Raw genomic sequence first — 15,588 nt, 5'->3', positions numbered from 1 at the left:
TACCAGATTTAAGAAGTGGCTGTTATTATTTATGGCATTTAATGAATGCATGACCCAATACTTAATTGCTAGGTTTGCTGTCTTCTTAGCTGGGATATATGTTGTGTGGTCAAGGTAGGTGATGCAAAATTTACAACCAATAAAATTAATTTGCAGCAAACTTTTGCTTTGCCTGTCAAAAGTGTCGATCCAATTTGGCCGTTTTCTCCAGATTTGAGGTGTAGGTGAGTGAGTGACTAGACCAAGAATCCACTCGGAAGGTTATGCCTTTTGTATGCTTATTGTCTAGCATTTCCCACCAAACACTAAATCCACCTCGGCCATTTTTCCAGATTTGAACCATGGCTACTTTTCAAGTCTCTGGTTTTGGGAAGCTCTTTATTTTTTGCAACGCTTTAGGTTCTGTCCGAGGCACCATCGGTATTGAGTAGCAGTCGTGGGACAAAAATTAAAAGAAAGAGGGAAAAGTATCAAAAGGAACTAAAGTTCGTGAAATTGGAATGAAAATCGTATTGGCCATATCCAGGCGCATTGGAACCGGAATAAGAATTGAAATGGGATTTGGATACTAGATCAGTGTAAGGATTGAATTTTGAAAGATTGGAGCATTTATTTTATTTTGTGGAAATGAAATTTTTTTCAACCAAATTTCTAGAATGATATAAATTTAAGGATATAAATTCAATCACATTCAGTCATCACCATGGTCGATTATTTGCAACAACCTATAGCCTCATCAAAAAGAGATAAGCAAGAAGGTATTATTTGAGTTCTTGGATCCTGCATAAGTACCTAAGATCTCCATAATGCAAAATGGATATGGCACAAAACATGTGCCTACATGGGAATGATTGAATTGATTGTATTTGAGAGTATGCGAGAGTCCGTGTTGATATATATTTAGTCGCATATCAATTATGCACCAGAAAGATTTAGATATTTACACAAATTTTTTTATGAGTGAGATGTCGGCCGTCATACCTTCCCTAGCCTTTTTTTTTTTGGATGAGATTTTAGTTGTTACATCTTTTCAGGAGCTGAATTGTTTAGCTTGCAGTTATTTGTAAATGTGCACAATACAACTGAACATCTGTGACACTCTATCAATTCTTGGGAAAGAATCGAGTTGGGATCGATCCACTTGCAACTCTTTCTAGCGTTCTTCTGACCAACAGCTGGTATCCTGTAAGAATCCATACAATCTCGGCTGAGTTACCAACAAGAACGTCTCTCGTTATAAAACAAACACAATAATTTAGGAGAAAATGAGAGAAAGTGGTCCTTGTTGACCACCACCCATTCGCTTGGCTCATTGGCTGGATATAAGAGCTAAACATTACTGAAAATCCATAACTTACTAATGTCATGTGGCACAAACAATGACATGGGGTGGTAAGGGTAACTCTATCGAGGGCAAAGTGCTAGCCAGTGTACTACTTGCTACCAAAAAGCTCTCTCCATTTAAACTATATATTGTTGGTGGAGAAGGCTTTGTTATCAGAAGCACCACGGTACTCTAATAGCTGCAGATGGACTTAAGTGTCTTTGATACTATGATTTCGATATTAGAACTGCATGCTATATGGAAATGATTGATTTATACTATAAAACTCTCAAGAGCTTTCCACACCATCTTATAGAGGGATTCATCGACAGTTGTTAGGTAGCTCTCAACATTGCTTTCTATATAGACTAGCTAAAGTTGTTGGCAAATATTAGATTCCCTACTTTCTTTGAAAACGACACATATTTACAGGAAAGCCAGCATTGTTGATTAGGTGGCGGCTTATGTGGCTAACCATATTAGGATTACATCATGGAACTGAGCTTTTGCTCTGTTCTTAGATATTCTATATTAATTCTAACTTTCACATATGTAACTATACAAGAATGGTATAATATATCCGATTTACCAGAAATAAAAGCCTGTATGCATATGTTTTTGTGACATTTAAGTTTGGCTTGGATGCCGTATGTAAATGAAAGGAAGGAAGAAAAGAGAAAGAAAGCTTTAAGCAAATTATTTGTTTTCCTTATGGATGCTGCTGCATCTATCCAACAATCTCTCTAAAGCTGATGTGAACCCAGCTTTTCAATGCCAGATATAGTGGACAGGTGGTTTGTTAGAGGCGAAATGCTAGTTCAGGTAACCAGTGATTTGAACAAGTTTTGGAAAAGATGAAGTATTCTTTCTTTACTGCTACTTTTTCAATTCATTTCGAAGATGCAAGTGGTGGTTATAACATAGTCCGCACGCAATAATTAATGATGTTAAGCCTTAAGAGCCCCCTCCAAGAGTTCCAATTTAGATCCGGCAAACTAGTGCGACTAGTGGCTGCATCGTAGTTTGCAAGAACCACTTGGATTTCTTCTTTTGAAGTAAAGAACGGTCTGGATTAGAGATACAATTTCTCTAAATTGTATTTCCTTGAAAAAAAAAGAAATAAAATTCTCTGAAACAATAGGGAAATCCGTTGTCTTTTAGAAACAATTTTTTTTTTAAAAAAAGAAAAAATTCTGTACATCGAGAAAATAATGTCGAGGACTGATCTAACGAAAATAATGTCAATGACCCATCCAGATCGCTCATGGTATTGCTGAAGGATCAACTTCCATCGTTCATGCTAAATCAAAGAATCGAATCCACCTACACATGCATCTCTGGTAAAGTTTATGGAGCATCACAACCAAAGGCAATAAACCTGTACTCCCCTTATAAAGGTGCATTCCCTTTGCAACCATACCAAAAGCAACAAGCAGAATGCTCATATTACAAGTTAACAAAAGGGCCAATCATTCCAAATTCCAACAGCATATCTTGGTGCTGACGCAAAGAAACGATGACACGTTATCCCCCACACAACCTCCTTTGCATGAATGCATTTACTTTACAAGAGAAACATTGCCCGGCCCACTCCAACCTCATGCCCGTCCTAACGGCCTTTCTTTAATTCCTCTAGAAAGACATGAGTTAGACTATAGAATAGAAATGAACATTAGTGACTCCCACTTCTATTGTTTAGTTCGTAGAAATTTTATTCTCATTTTATGAAAAAATAAAAATGCCCTAATCTTCCAAAATTTAATCACAGCTCTCCTTCTAATATCCACCTGATTCACTTAAAAAATTTATTTTTTTAAAAATAATCTACTGCTTAATTGGTCTTTCAAGAATTTACCTAAAAACCTTTCGATTCTAATTTCTATTGCGAATCGAATGCACATTTAATTCCAAACAGCTCGGATTAAGCAGAACGTACCACTCTTGAAAAAGAAAAAAAATTCCTCTCAAAAGATATTTCCTAATTTTAAAATGTCACTTTAATTAAGGATAATTATTTTACATTTTAAATATTAGCGCATGCAATATGGGGCATGAGTCAAAATTTACGCCTGTGAGTGCTGTCATTGCTGATCTGTAGCATACAAGGCTGCGTATTCCTCGTGGTGCAACAATGCTAAAGCACCAAACTCTGTCCCGAACAGGAAAACGATCTTTATCCCCACCTATCCGGACAAACACGCGGTCAAACCGGGGAAAGTGGCAACAGATGATTGTTTAGATCGGCGGTGTTCTTCGTTTTTATCCCATCACCATTTCTCTTAAATCAGTTAATAAAAAGTAATCAAAAAGTTTAAACATATTTTTGCCTCTTCAACCAAACAAATATTTGCTATTGATATTGTATAAACTAATTATCCAAAAGAAATTATTCCACTTTATTCAGTTAGGATAACTATGGCTTATTCTTGCCTGTTCCCGAACTAGAACTCAAAAAATTCTGGAATGCATGAACAACAATCGACATTGCATTGCACTAATCCATGTTCCTATCAGAAACCAATCCACTCTAACACCGAATTACTATGTATCTCATGAACACGAATTGCTGCTTAATCTGATAAGCATGTCCTGCGTCAGCTCCTACATGCATCCAAACAGGCATTAAAAAAAACCCTTTACGCACTCCGACAGATTATTACACACACACAGATTTTTAAGGCAGATATTTAAAAGGCCAGTGAAGGAAGAAAAACTTAAAAAACAGTCAAAACGCAGGAACAATTGCAGCAGGAAATCACAACCTTTCCGATATACGGAATATGGTAGGAAGATTGTACATCGAAACACGTCAACCAACATCATCGTCATCATCCCCGCAGCATAAATACGATAGGTCCCGTACAAGTGAAGAACGCACGCTTTTATTTACTAGATACGCTCCTATTTCGGTACTATTACGGGAGGAATACGAACCGAAGATAAGAGCCCACCAAGTGCTCGATGTTCGTCTCCTCAGGTCAGGCGTGGGGAGGCTTGTCCACGTCCTCGAGGGGGCGGAACCAGGCCTTCTCGTCCAGAACCGAGGGACCATTCCCGGCCGGCGCGGCGGGATCCCCGCCAGGGGCCGGGTTCTGGTCGGCGGGCCCGAAAACGCCGGTCTTCGGGTGCGGGCTCCAGTACTTCTCCGACTGCGCCGCGATCACATCGTCCGGCAGGACACTTGGCGGCACCTGATCGTCGACGTTCTTGTCGTATGTCGAGACGTGCACGCTCCTCCTGCGACACGGGAATAAGAGCATAAAAATAAACATACACGTGTCAGCCAACCACGAGAAAAGGGGGACCCCTCCCTTCAACTGTAAGCGTGTCGATCAGCAATTCGAGGACCGTGCTGCTCCGTGTTCGCCGCGAGGACAGGGGCAACTTTGGTAAATTAGGGGAACTCCGGACAAGAGCCGGGCGGGACGTGCTTGAACAACCCCGGAGCCACGTAAGGGCCGAACCCACGTGTACGGAAGCCCTGTTCCCATAAGTATAAAGACCTAGATGCCCCTGATGGATCTGTTAATCTACCGGCAAGGAACTTAAAGCGGTAGAGTTTTTCCCATCATCAGGACCGTCCATTGCGTACGGTCCACAGCTAATATGCTCTTCCAGCGGTTACTATTGGTTAGGCATACTGCCCGGGGCCCCACGGTCCGGAGGACAACCAGAGAGGGTCAAAAAAGAGAGCTGCTCAGGAGATCCTACGATTCTGATTATCCGGATCGAGAATCCGGTTCGCAGTGGATGCTTTCTGGCTGTCACTACCAGTGCTTTGATTGTTTTCTCTTTCTCGATGACTACATTTTCATCGGAGAGAGAGGGAGAGAGGGAGAGAGAGAGAGAGAGAAGGAGAACAAGGAACGGATAAAAGGTTGGAGAAGGGTTGATATTGGGGAAAAAAAAACAAAGAAGGTACGGTGACCGGCGGAGACGGATGTTTCAGTATTCAGTAATTTTTGAAAAAGAAGATGGTAAAACCTGCTATATGTGAAGAATTTTTCAGTATTCATCACTTCCTTTCGGTCAGATATGCGAAAGAAAAAGAAGAGAAAGATCGAAGAAATCCATAAGGAAGATTTCTTTATTTTCCCCCGTAATCACGATTCCTTTCGAAGCCACTTCCTGTTTTGCGACAAATTTATGAAATATTTTATAGAAAAAAATCTGATGATAAAAAATAGATAGACGGTAGATCGGTAGAGATCATCGTCTTACAAAGAGTTACCGAAGAAAAATTAGCGATCAAAAATTTACTCGACCGAGAATAAAAACTAAAATAAATCAAGAAGAATACCTTCATATCAAGAAAGAGTAGAATCACAGAAACGAATTACTCTGGAATATAATCAGATCCACACCAACGAAAGCTCGTTAGAACCCAAACAACTAAAACCCTTAGTCAAAAGAAGGGCATTCGAGAGAGATCGTCGAGCGGAGATACCTAGAAGCCGAGACAGCGGAGTAGGAGAAGGGAGGTGAATCCCGAGAGCCCGCCGCCCAGATCTGGTTCACGAGTCGCCTCCCGAAGCTGCCCGCGAGCACTCTCCCCTTCGAATTGGCTGCCATACAAGAGAGAACGAGATCCCCTTGGATCGAGCTCGCTGTGAGAGAGTTGGGTCCAGAGAACGGAGAAACGAGTGGGTGAAGAGAATGAAGGGGCTCCGGCCCCCTCGAACTTATTTATAGGCCCCACAACAACAGCACGCCGACTCCCCCCCCCCTTCCGTCCAACGTTACCCACGCGGCCGTCGTTCGCTCGCCGTCTCGTAAACCATGGTCCTTCACAGCGTTAGGTGGTAGCGCACATGCGAATGCGAATATGCGGAGGTATATTCCTTCACGGCGTTAGTTTATTAACGCCCTCCTGGAGTCAGTTAGTGTTCCACTTTTATATTGAAATGACTACAATAGCCCTCCTGTCTTAGCCAATAAGCGATCATGCCCTCAAGCAAAACGACAGTTATAATATTTTTTTTATTTTATATATATATATATATATATATATATATATTATGAGATATAACAGAGATTATTTTGATATTATACTTAAATTTCTGTGAAGTACCAACCAAATTACTTAGTTATAATAATATATATTATATATTTTATCAACTATATCGAGGCTAATTTTATTATTATATAACCTGTTATTTAGATTCTCAACAAATACCAAGCCAATTATTTATAGATATTTGAGAATTTTTAATTATTAAAATATTGAATATCAAACATGGTGATCTTAAATAATCGAAGATCAAAATTTTTTAAAATAAAAATCATCGATGATCTAAGAATAATCTTATGATCCGATTTAAATTACCAAATACCGCCTTACAATAATGATGGTCTTAATTATTTTGCTGTTTATTAAAATTATTATCTTTCATGTGATATAAAAATTATCATACAATAATACTCTAGAGGAAGGATATTAATCTAGATGAAGTATGAATATTTGTTAAACAATAAAATACTGAATATATTGATAATAACAGCCAGAATAATAGCAACTTTGTAAATAGCAAATACTGTACCTTGGAAGTTGGAAGTCAGACATCTCCGCACCTTGTATGCTCATATTAATTGATTAATGGTAGCTAGATATATTATTTTAGTTTTGAGTTGCTTTAAAAATTGTTTCTAAATATTTTTCAAAGATGTGATCTATCTGATAGCTATTCCCTGTATATAATATTCGGCTTTTTTTTTGCCTTGAAAGTGCAGTGTATCCTTTTCTAATATAAATAGTTTATATTAAAAAATACAGATTGTCACAAGAATACTGGATGTACTTCCAAATATATTTGATGTGTATAATAACTGTAGTATTCTCACCAACTTAAAAATCTTCCCACGTCACTCCAAACGACTGCACCAGGGAACGGGAAGCCAATTATTTTGCACGTCACGTCACCGAAAGGGTGCTTCTAGATGCCGGTATTTTTGGGTAAATAATAACAGCGCTTGTTCATTTGGTAAGTACAAAGGCCGTCATTTAAGTCTTCACTCTTTTTTACCAAAAACAAAAGTCTTCACTCTCGACGCAATTAATGATCAAGCCAGAGCACGAGTTTGGACGGTTGCAATGGGAAACGGAACGGCACGATTCGGACAGCGAAGAAAGATAATTTAAGCCACCAAGGTGGTAGAAGGATGATAATTCCGTTTTAAGTTGTCCGAAATCAGAATGCACGGATAAATTTGAAGACTGGATGCCCACATTTGAGCGATTTATTAGGGGTTATGTTTTTCTTCTATTTATATATGAGTGATACCAGATGTGAATTACCTATCTTCGGATGAAGAGAATATGAATAAAACGAAGTCTATCCGCATCGAACATTTTTCTGGCTGGGCAGAAAGGTGGAGGCCTAGTCGAGGCTGCTATCTGGGGTGGGCTGGTCCTTTCCTTCTAAAAAAAAATAATTTAAGATAAAATTGGTCTCTAAATGTCATGTCAAAGTTAATGGGATATGAGTCATGATGACCCTCTTCCCGGCATGCCCCCGGCCTCACCGGCCCCATCACTGTCGTCACCTGACATCTCGTACAGGGGTGAAATTGATAGAAGAAACTGCGAGGAAGGTTCCAGTATCCCAACAAAATTCCCGTTCTTTAAAATAACGGCTTCTGTACCGTTATAACGGCGGTTACAACAGTTGCATGGTACAATATGTAATAACTGAAGATATAATGGCAGTAACAATGGATTATTTGGCATTATAACAGTCTATTACAAAATATTATTTAGAATTTTTTACGTGATACCTTCTTAAATATCAAATTTTATATAAATATTCTTTTAAAATTTATATATATACCTTCATAAAATATTTATTTTACTATTTTATCTTTTTTTATTTTTATTTTTCAATATGTACCCACGCCATCTATTGCCATTAAAAAATTAACGGTTTTAAATTAAAATAATTAGAATATTCTTAATAGCTAGGTGTGGAAAAAAAATTTATAAGATGATTGTGATGGGGACAAAAAATAATTTTAAAACTTTATTTTTAATTAAAATAAATATAGTTTTTATTAATGGTGTTAGAAGAACCATTATATTTGGAGTATTTATGCAAAAACAGTATTTTATGAGGGAACAAAAATAAATAGAAATAAAGAGAGTATTCACGTAATTTTAAATTTTTAGAAGGATATTCATGCAAAAAAATTTCATTATTTAATACTATTTTTAAAATAAATTGGTTTTTCCTTTTTCATCTAAATCTAAGGGGAAAAAAGGAAAAAAAAATTGTTGGATAGAAATCTTCAAGACTTTGAAACCAAAAATTTATGCTTTGGAAATAAATAAAAAATAATTAAAATGCTTTTTTCATATCAATCTCTATATAAAATTTTTGCTAGTTATATAGCAAAAAAAAATAAAAAACAAACAGCAATCGTCCCAAATTTAAGTTTTCTTCCAACGTACTCTAATCTTAAAAAATAATAAGTTTACCAAATGAACAATGAAAATTTGAAATAAAGTTATTAATCTTTCATTGCTACTCATTATCTCTCTTATATTATTGTTATAACAATTATATAGTAATATTATCTGAATCATTAAAATTTTTATTTAAATATCGTAAGATAAATAACGGACGTGCTGTGGTGGTCCACTATAACATAATAATTCTGTCATTGTCCTGAACCTTATCCCATTCACACCTGTAGCAGGAGACTACATTGGAATATTTTGTTTTAATATCACATAAGCTTTCGTGGAGACGGCATGGCTCGACCGGCATCTCCGATTCGCGGGACCCACGGCACCGTTATCTTGACCAGCCACGGCTTCCCACGTTGTATTGAAAGGTGGATACCTGTAGCTCTCAGGATCCATCTAGGGTCAAAATTCCAAGTCATTATTCAATGTCATTGCCCTTTGGGCAGGGGATAAATGGAAGGCCTTGGATGGAATTCTTGACTTGAATGTTGAGCTTGAATTGAATTAAGAATGTTGTGAATGTTATCCAATCTTAACACGTTGTTCCTCCAAGGGTGACGTCTTGATAAGGCTAGGGTTGACACTCAACCTATTTCAAGTTGTTTTCGCATTTTTACATTTATAAAGATATCACCGACTAATACAGCTAGGATGATCGATGGATGGTTATGGATATTGTTATCAAATAAGGTCGGCAAGCAATCTACCTGCTTGAATGACCATGCTACAAGTGCACGCATGTAGGTCGGGTGATAGAAACCAATGTCAATTGTATGCAGAATAAATGTTTTGATGTGTGGTTAAGGATACCTCTCTATCTGCGAAAAGTATAAATGAAATATTCTTATTCATAGCACTTACATATTATTTGACCTACAATTTTGTACATTGCTTTAGCTAAATTTCCATAGTTGCAACTTACAAGTTGAATTAAAAAAAGTGATGCTTGAAAAATGTTTGGAGTTCACATAATAGAGTTGACTAGAAATAGATTGGTAGCATACAGTTTTGTAACTAAGGATACTAACTGTTGCTGGAAACTGGACCTGGGGTGACCGGGGACCGAAGAGGAGGAGCTCCGGCAGGGGATGCGGCGGCAAACAGCTTTCTCCGAAGGACCTGCAAGAAGCCGGTGGCCGGGGGTTCCGGCGACCCTCGACCACCGACCCTCCGATGCTTAAGTCAGAGGGGTTTTTTTGGAGCAAGCAAAGAGATTACGTTAAAAAAAAGAATCTCTCTTGAGAAGGAAGAAGTCCTCCTTTTTATAAGAGAGGTATATGGGTTACCAGTGACTGGACGTGATTGTGCGAATTAATGAGTTACCGTAGTGATTGAACGTGATCGTGTGAATTAATGAATTAGCGTAGACGGCCCGAGATCTTGGGCTCACTGGCGGTCCGTTGAGATCGTGCATATTTCATCGTTGGCAGTCGTTGAGGCGGAGATCGCGGAATTGGACCCCGGATGAGGAGAAGCAGGACTTGATTTTCGGTGGAGTGGAGGGGTCTGCTTCTTCCTTTGACTGGGTCTTCTTTGAGCTTGAGGTTGATCGGGCTCAACTTAGCGGAGATCAAGGCTGCAAGCTCTGGGGCCGGGCGCACTGAGGTCGGGGGTCTTAAGGTCGGACGCTTTGGGGTCGGGCGCCTTGAGGTCGGGCGTCTTGAGAGTTATTGCCGTCGCGCTTGCCATCAAGTGCCGGCGATTTACCCACGTGCTTTGAGCAATCCATTTTTTCCCCAACACCAACCAATATGTCTAAACAAATTGAAACTGTGTGGATCATGGCCCTTTCAAATTGTATTAGGTGATCTTATTTTTTTTACACAAAAAAAAATCTACATCTTTCCAAGTTGTTTACCGTAAATTTTGTATACATAGCAATGTGGCAGATGATGGGTAAAGATTTAATTACAATCATGCTACGAAATTTAGCTTAACACAGATTGACCTTGCTAAATCATCCCTCTCTTGTTAGTTCTTTTCTTAGTATTCCTATCATTATATTGTCTCTTTTTCAAGCTCGTAGTCCATTGTTACTTTCATTGGTGCATAGTTTACCTGCTAATAACAAAAACAGAGGCAAATCGACTTTGAATGGTGAGCTCCTGTTCTGCTATTTTTCTTTTCAATTCAGGCAAATGTAGTGCTTTAGTGGATTTGTCGATGGAAGGTTCCAAGTTGGATTTTGTGCAGTAATCTTTCTTTGCACTCGTGAATCTTGCTGATAAGAGGGGGAAAAAAAAAAAGAAATGCTAAATAAGATTTTTCTTAAAATTTCATGAAAATATACTTCAGAATGAGTAATGTAGTAATCTGACATTTTTAATTTATTTCAGCAGTAGCTGCAGCTCATCCAGGCCATTGGTGCTGTGGCTTGGTCTTAAGGACCACTAGCTCCCTGGTAACATGTCAAACAAATGCATGTTTCTTTTGAAGATTCTCATGTCCTGTAAATACCATTGCACTTGCCTTGTGCAAATGACAAGCACCCGGGCCTGAACCCAAAATTGAAGGGGTTTCTCTTCTTCATGACAGATGGTTTAATCTGAAATCTGGTGCTTTTATTAAACGACGAAGTGGTCCTTACTGAAACATGTTTATCCAGACCATTCTGGGCGTTGAGTTGATAGAGTCGCTAAAGATCTTGACTTATTTGCCATCCGAATCGGAGAGATTGAATGCTCCACAATGATGGTCCGATGGCCGCTGCCGCTTGATCGTTGATGATTCTGACACTGAACACCCACCAGTTGGCATTGAATGATGGAGGAACGGCTTTGACCAGTGCTTCAATGCTGACTTCGATATGAAACAACAAAAACAAAACAGTCTGCTCTAGTGAGGGACTCTCCGATATTTAAGTCAAACATGACTCTCAGAAAACAAAAAGAGGTCCTAGAGAAATAGAGAGAGAGAGTATAAAAAAGTCGAAAGAAAATTTACTTGGACAGCCTCTGGGAACATAATATATAAGCAAGGGTCGGAGCCCACCGTCGGTAGTTTCAGGCTATATGCTGATTGATAAGGTAACAAATCGTGTATCTCGCGAATCATGCCCACACTTCTCAGGGGGATTTGCTCAGCTGTCAGGTTTGCTAGAAAACAATTAACGATCATAGCCTAGTTGTTGCCAGCTAGGGAGAGAATTTGAAATGTAGAGGACTCTCCACGCATCTTTTAGGTCTGTCATATGGCAAGCTTTAAATGGTCAGTCCGTAGCTAGATGACGAGCTTTCATCGATTGGTTTGCCTCGTCAGCGAAGATCGGCTTCGAGATGTATCAACAGAGAACCTTGGAAGATGTCATTCTGCTATCATTGGAAATCACCTACGGTAAATGTGCTTAGAAAAGAACTCATGTCTTCTGCAGCAAGAACACATGCAGAGTCCATGCATACTTGGTAACATTTTTCCTAACTCATGGGGTTCAGCATTCCCATTTTGCAAGGGAAATGGTTTTGCTGAGAGGGAATGAGGTGCATTGGCCTGTTTATTCCATTTGTTCATGATCACTTCTGATTTTTCACCTGCGATCCGTTAGAACTGTGAGGACCCGTGCTGGTGTGTGTTTAGTCCCACATCGGTTATTTGTTGGGTAGATCTTGGGTACTTATACAGGATCAAGGAACCCAAATAATACCTTCCGGCTAGCCATTTTGGATGAGGTCTTGCGTTGTTACAAATGGTATCAAAGCGGACCCAGCCTATAATTTATGTGGACTAGGAGACACTGCAGCACAGATCCATTGGAGCTGACCACGAGCCGATCGTGGCATTTGTAATTAGATTTGAATGGATTTGAACCCTTAGCCTGACGAGGACGTCAGGGTTTGAACGGGGAGAGTATGTGAGGACCCGTGCGGGCGTGTGTTTAGTCCCACATCGGTTATTTGCTGGGTAGATCTTGGATACTTATACAGGATCAAGGAACCCAAATAATACCTTCCGGCTAGCCATTTTGGGTGAGGTCCTGCGTTGTTACAAGAACAGCAAGCAGAATAGATGAATCCGGTGCAGCAAGATATTAGACCGGAGCTGATTTAATTGGAAGCAAAATTTTGTCATCTTCTCTGCATTTTAATTTTTCGATAGACTAGAATTTTTGTCCACTTCTGAGATTTCTAGAATTGCAGACTGATTTCTGATGTACTGAACTTGTGAAAAGTCTATTTGTTTCTCTGTTAGAGGTGCTGCAGAAATATCTACGATCGAGTAAATAGCCCTACGAACGAATGGATTGGATCGAAAATGGAAATATTTGTACAAGTTATACGTTTTGTCACCACTTGTGGAAAATTCTTAGCTATGAATATGTTAGATACCTGTAAATCGATTAGTCAAATAGTCTCCCTCTCCAAAAAAAATATTTTTTTTACCCACAAAAAAAATATTTTGTTGCAAATGAATAAGATATTAAAGAATTATCTATATGTAAGATCATAATTATTGATACGGGTCTTTTCCACATAAAAAGGAAATTTTTTGTTACAATAGAACCATAAGTGATGTGGATCATTCAGAAATCAAAGCCGATTTGCTTACGGTCTGCCTGATGGTACTACTTTATTTTGGGTTGAATGTGTATTGTAGGTCCAATGACTTTGTCCGCAGCCCACGTCTTGTTCATGGCACCTTGACGTGGCTGCAAAACATGCTAATGATCGTTCCATCATGATGGCAAAGAATCTACTTTGCCAATGGTACATGCTTAAAAAGACTTCAATTTATAACAATGACTCGTGAGGTTAAAATTAAACTAAATTTAAAACAAAGGTTCCTCTGCTAACGCTGCAATCCTTGAGGGTGTTTAATTCTCAACCGTGGTAATTAAATTACGTTCAATTTTGATTTCAATAAGATGAAAGCAGGTTCTCTACAAAGATTTTTCTTTTCTACCTCCAAGTATCTTCTTCTCGGCAGTAGCTGTATCGAATACACATACGATCGCGGAGGATGCTACAGCAGCTCCAATGTATCTGGCAGCTATATCTGGACTTCATGGTGAAAAATTCCCAAAGCATCAACTATGGAAATGAACATAAAACGCAGTCCGGAATTTATCCCGTGTACACATAATAGCAATTCAGTGAAAGAGGAATAGCTGAAGAAAACAATACAGAGGAATATAAGGAAAAGATGGGTTGACACTGACATTGCATCTAGAAGACTAGAAGTTTTGCTGCAAGAATGGCTACACGGTGCCAATGGTGAATTTATAAATGGCAAGTCTACTCAAGATTGATGCTCATATTATGAGAATTCTACAAGCTAAGATCTTTATATAGTCTGTTTTTAAGGTATAGCCAGAGGTCCCACCCATGAAAACTAATGCGCACTAGTTCACTCAATTTATCACAAACGCCAAGGGCGGCCTAATACATTTGGGAATCTAAGACGAACTCACTAAAAGAATTTTTTTTAAAAAAAAAAATTTAATAAGTGTAACATACTTTAAAAACGGTCGAGATTCGAGAATGCCGAAAATGCAAACTGTCCAAAAATGGTAAGATAAAACTAATTAATTTATAATTCTATATAGAACGATAAGGATAACAAAAAAATTTAATGTTCAAATTAGTAAACCATGGTAGGAGAAATTTGTTATAATACTTTGTGACTTCTCCCCATGACATGGAAACTGAGCGCAAAATGTCAAAATTTCAGCTAGAACCAATCCAAAATGTGTGTTGTTTGCGAATTTCCAGTTAAAACAAACTAATGGGGCTGTTCAAACAATCTGTTTTCAAAAATTATAAAGTTTAATTCTTTAAGCATGATGCCATCAGATACAATAAAATAGTTGATACTGGATCTGAAACCGTCAAACCAATGAGGTGAAATAAGTGATTTTCATTTTAAACAGAAGTGTTTCAATAGTAAAAAAATTCTACAATAGACTTTTGAGGAGGGGAGGGGGGGGGGGGGGGGGGGGGGGGAATTGAGATGCTATCTCCAAAAGAAAGATATATAGGAAAATATTGGGTGAATTCAAACAGTCTTATGTCTAGTGGATGAAAGTAATTTTTGCCTCATGAGAGACAATAAATCTCTAAACTCCCATAAAAGAAGACAGAAAAAAGGGTGTTCAACTTCTGCTTGTTGAGAAGGCCAGAGAAAGAAACTTGAGAATTGAGCTCTGCTTCTAATGCTAAGAGCATCAACACAAGGACAATGGCACAATGCAATATATACAAAATAAAACTGAAAGAATCATCCTATCCAACATTCACTCAGAACAGATAAGAAAAGCTGCTTGTAGATCAAATCAATAAGTATATTAGAAGCAAGGGGTGACAACCCAAGATCTTACCCAAAATGGCTAGCCGGAAGTTATTATTTGGATTTCTTGATCCTGTATAAGTACCCAAGATCTACTCAGCGAATAACCGATGTGGGACTAAACACACGCCCGCACGGGTCCTCACATACTCCCCCCGTTCAAGCCCTCACATCTTCGTCAGGCTAAGGGTTCAAATCTAATCACAAATCCCACGCATACGCTCGTGGCAGCTATCCCATGCGTAAGCCCGTGGAGGCTATCCTACGCATAAGCTCGTAGAGGCTATCCCACGCGTAAGCCTGTGGAGGCTATCCCACGCATCAGCTCGTGGCAGCCATCCTACACATAAGCTCATAGAGCCTATCTCATGACAAGGCTAGTCCAACCTAATTTACATGTCTAGTTTTACATGTTTAATCCAATTCTAATCACATCACATATTTTCATAACTTCTCAAAAATATATTAATTCTTCCTAATTTAATTATTTCAATATTTTCATAATAAACAAAATGCACACCTC

General features: G+C 38.6%; 1 protein-coding gene across 1 annotated transcript; it reads right to left on the bottom strand.

Moving 5' to 3' along the window:
* Positions 1-3,948: 3,948 nt before the first annotated feature.
* On the bottom strand, positions 3,949-6,008 carry LOC120105634 (late embryogenesis abundant protein At5g17165-like). Its single transcript, XM_039118261.1, has 2 exons — positions 5,772-6,008; positions 3,949-4,561 (listed from the first exon to the last, which is right to left on the bottom strand). The coding sequence occupies exons 1-2, from the start codon at positions 5,894-5,896 to the stop codon at positions 4,303-4,305; spliced, it is 384 nt and encodes a 127-aa protein (XP_038974189.1). The 5' UTR covers positions 5,897-6,008; the 3' UTR covers positions 3,949-4,302.
* Positions 6,009-15,588: the final 9,580 nt, after the last annotated feature.

This window comes from Phoenix dactylifera, chromosome 2, assembly GCF_009389715.1.
Source record: "Phoenix dactylifera cultivar Barhee BC4 chromosome 2, palm_55x_up_171113_PBpolish2nd_filt_p, whole genome shotgun sequence".
NCBI classification, from domain to species: domain Eukaryota; kingdom Viridiplantae; phylum Streptophyta; class Magnoliopsida; order Arecales; family Arecaceae; genus Phoenix; species Phoenix dactylifera.
Note: the sequence above shows the minus strand (reverse complement) of the source record. Positions and strands in the feature narration are given on the sequence as shown.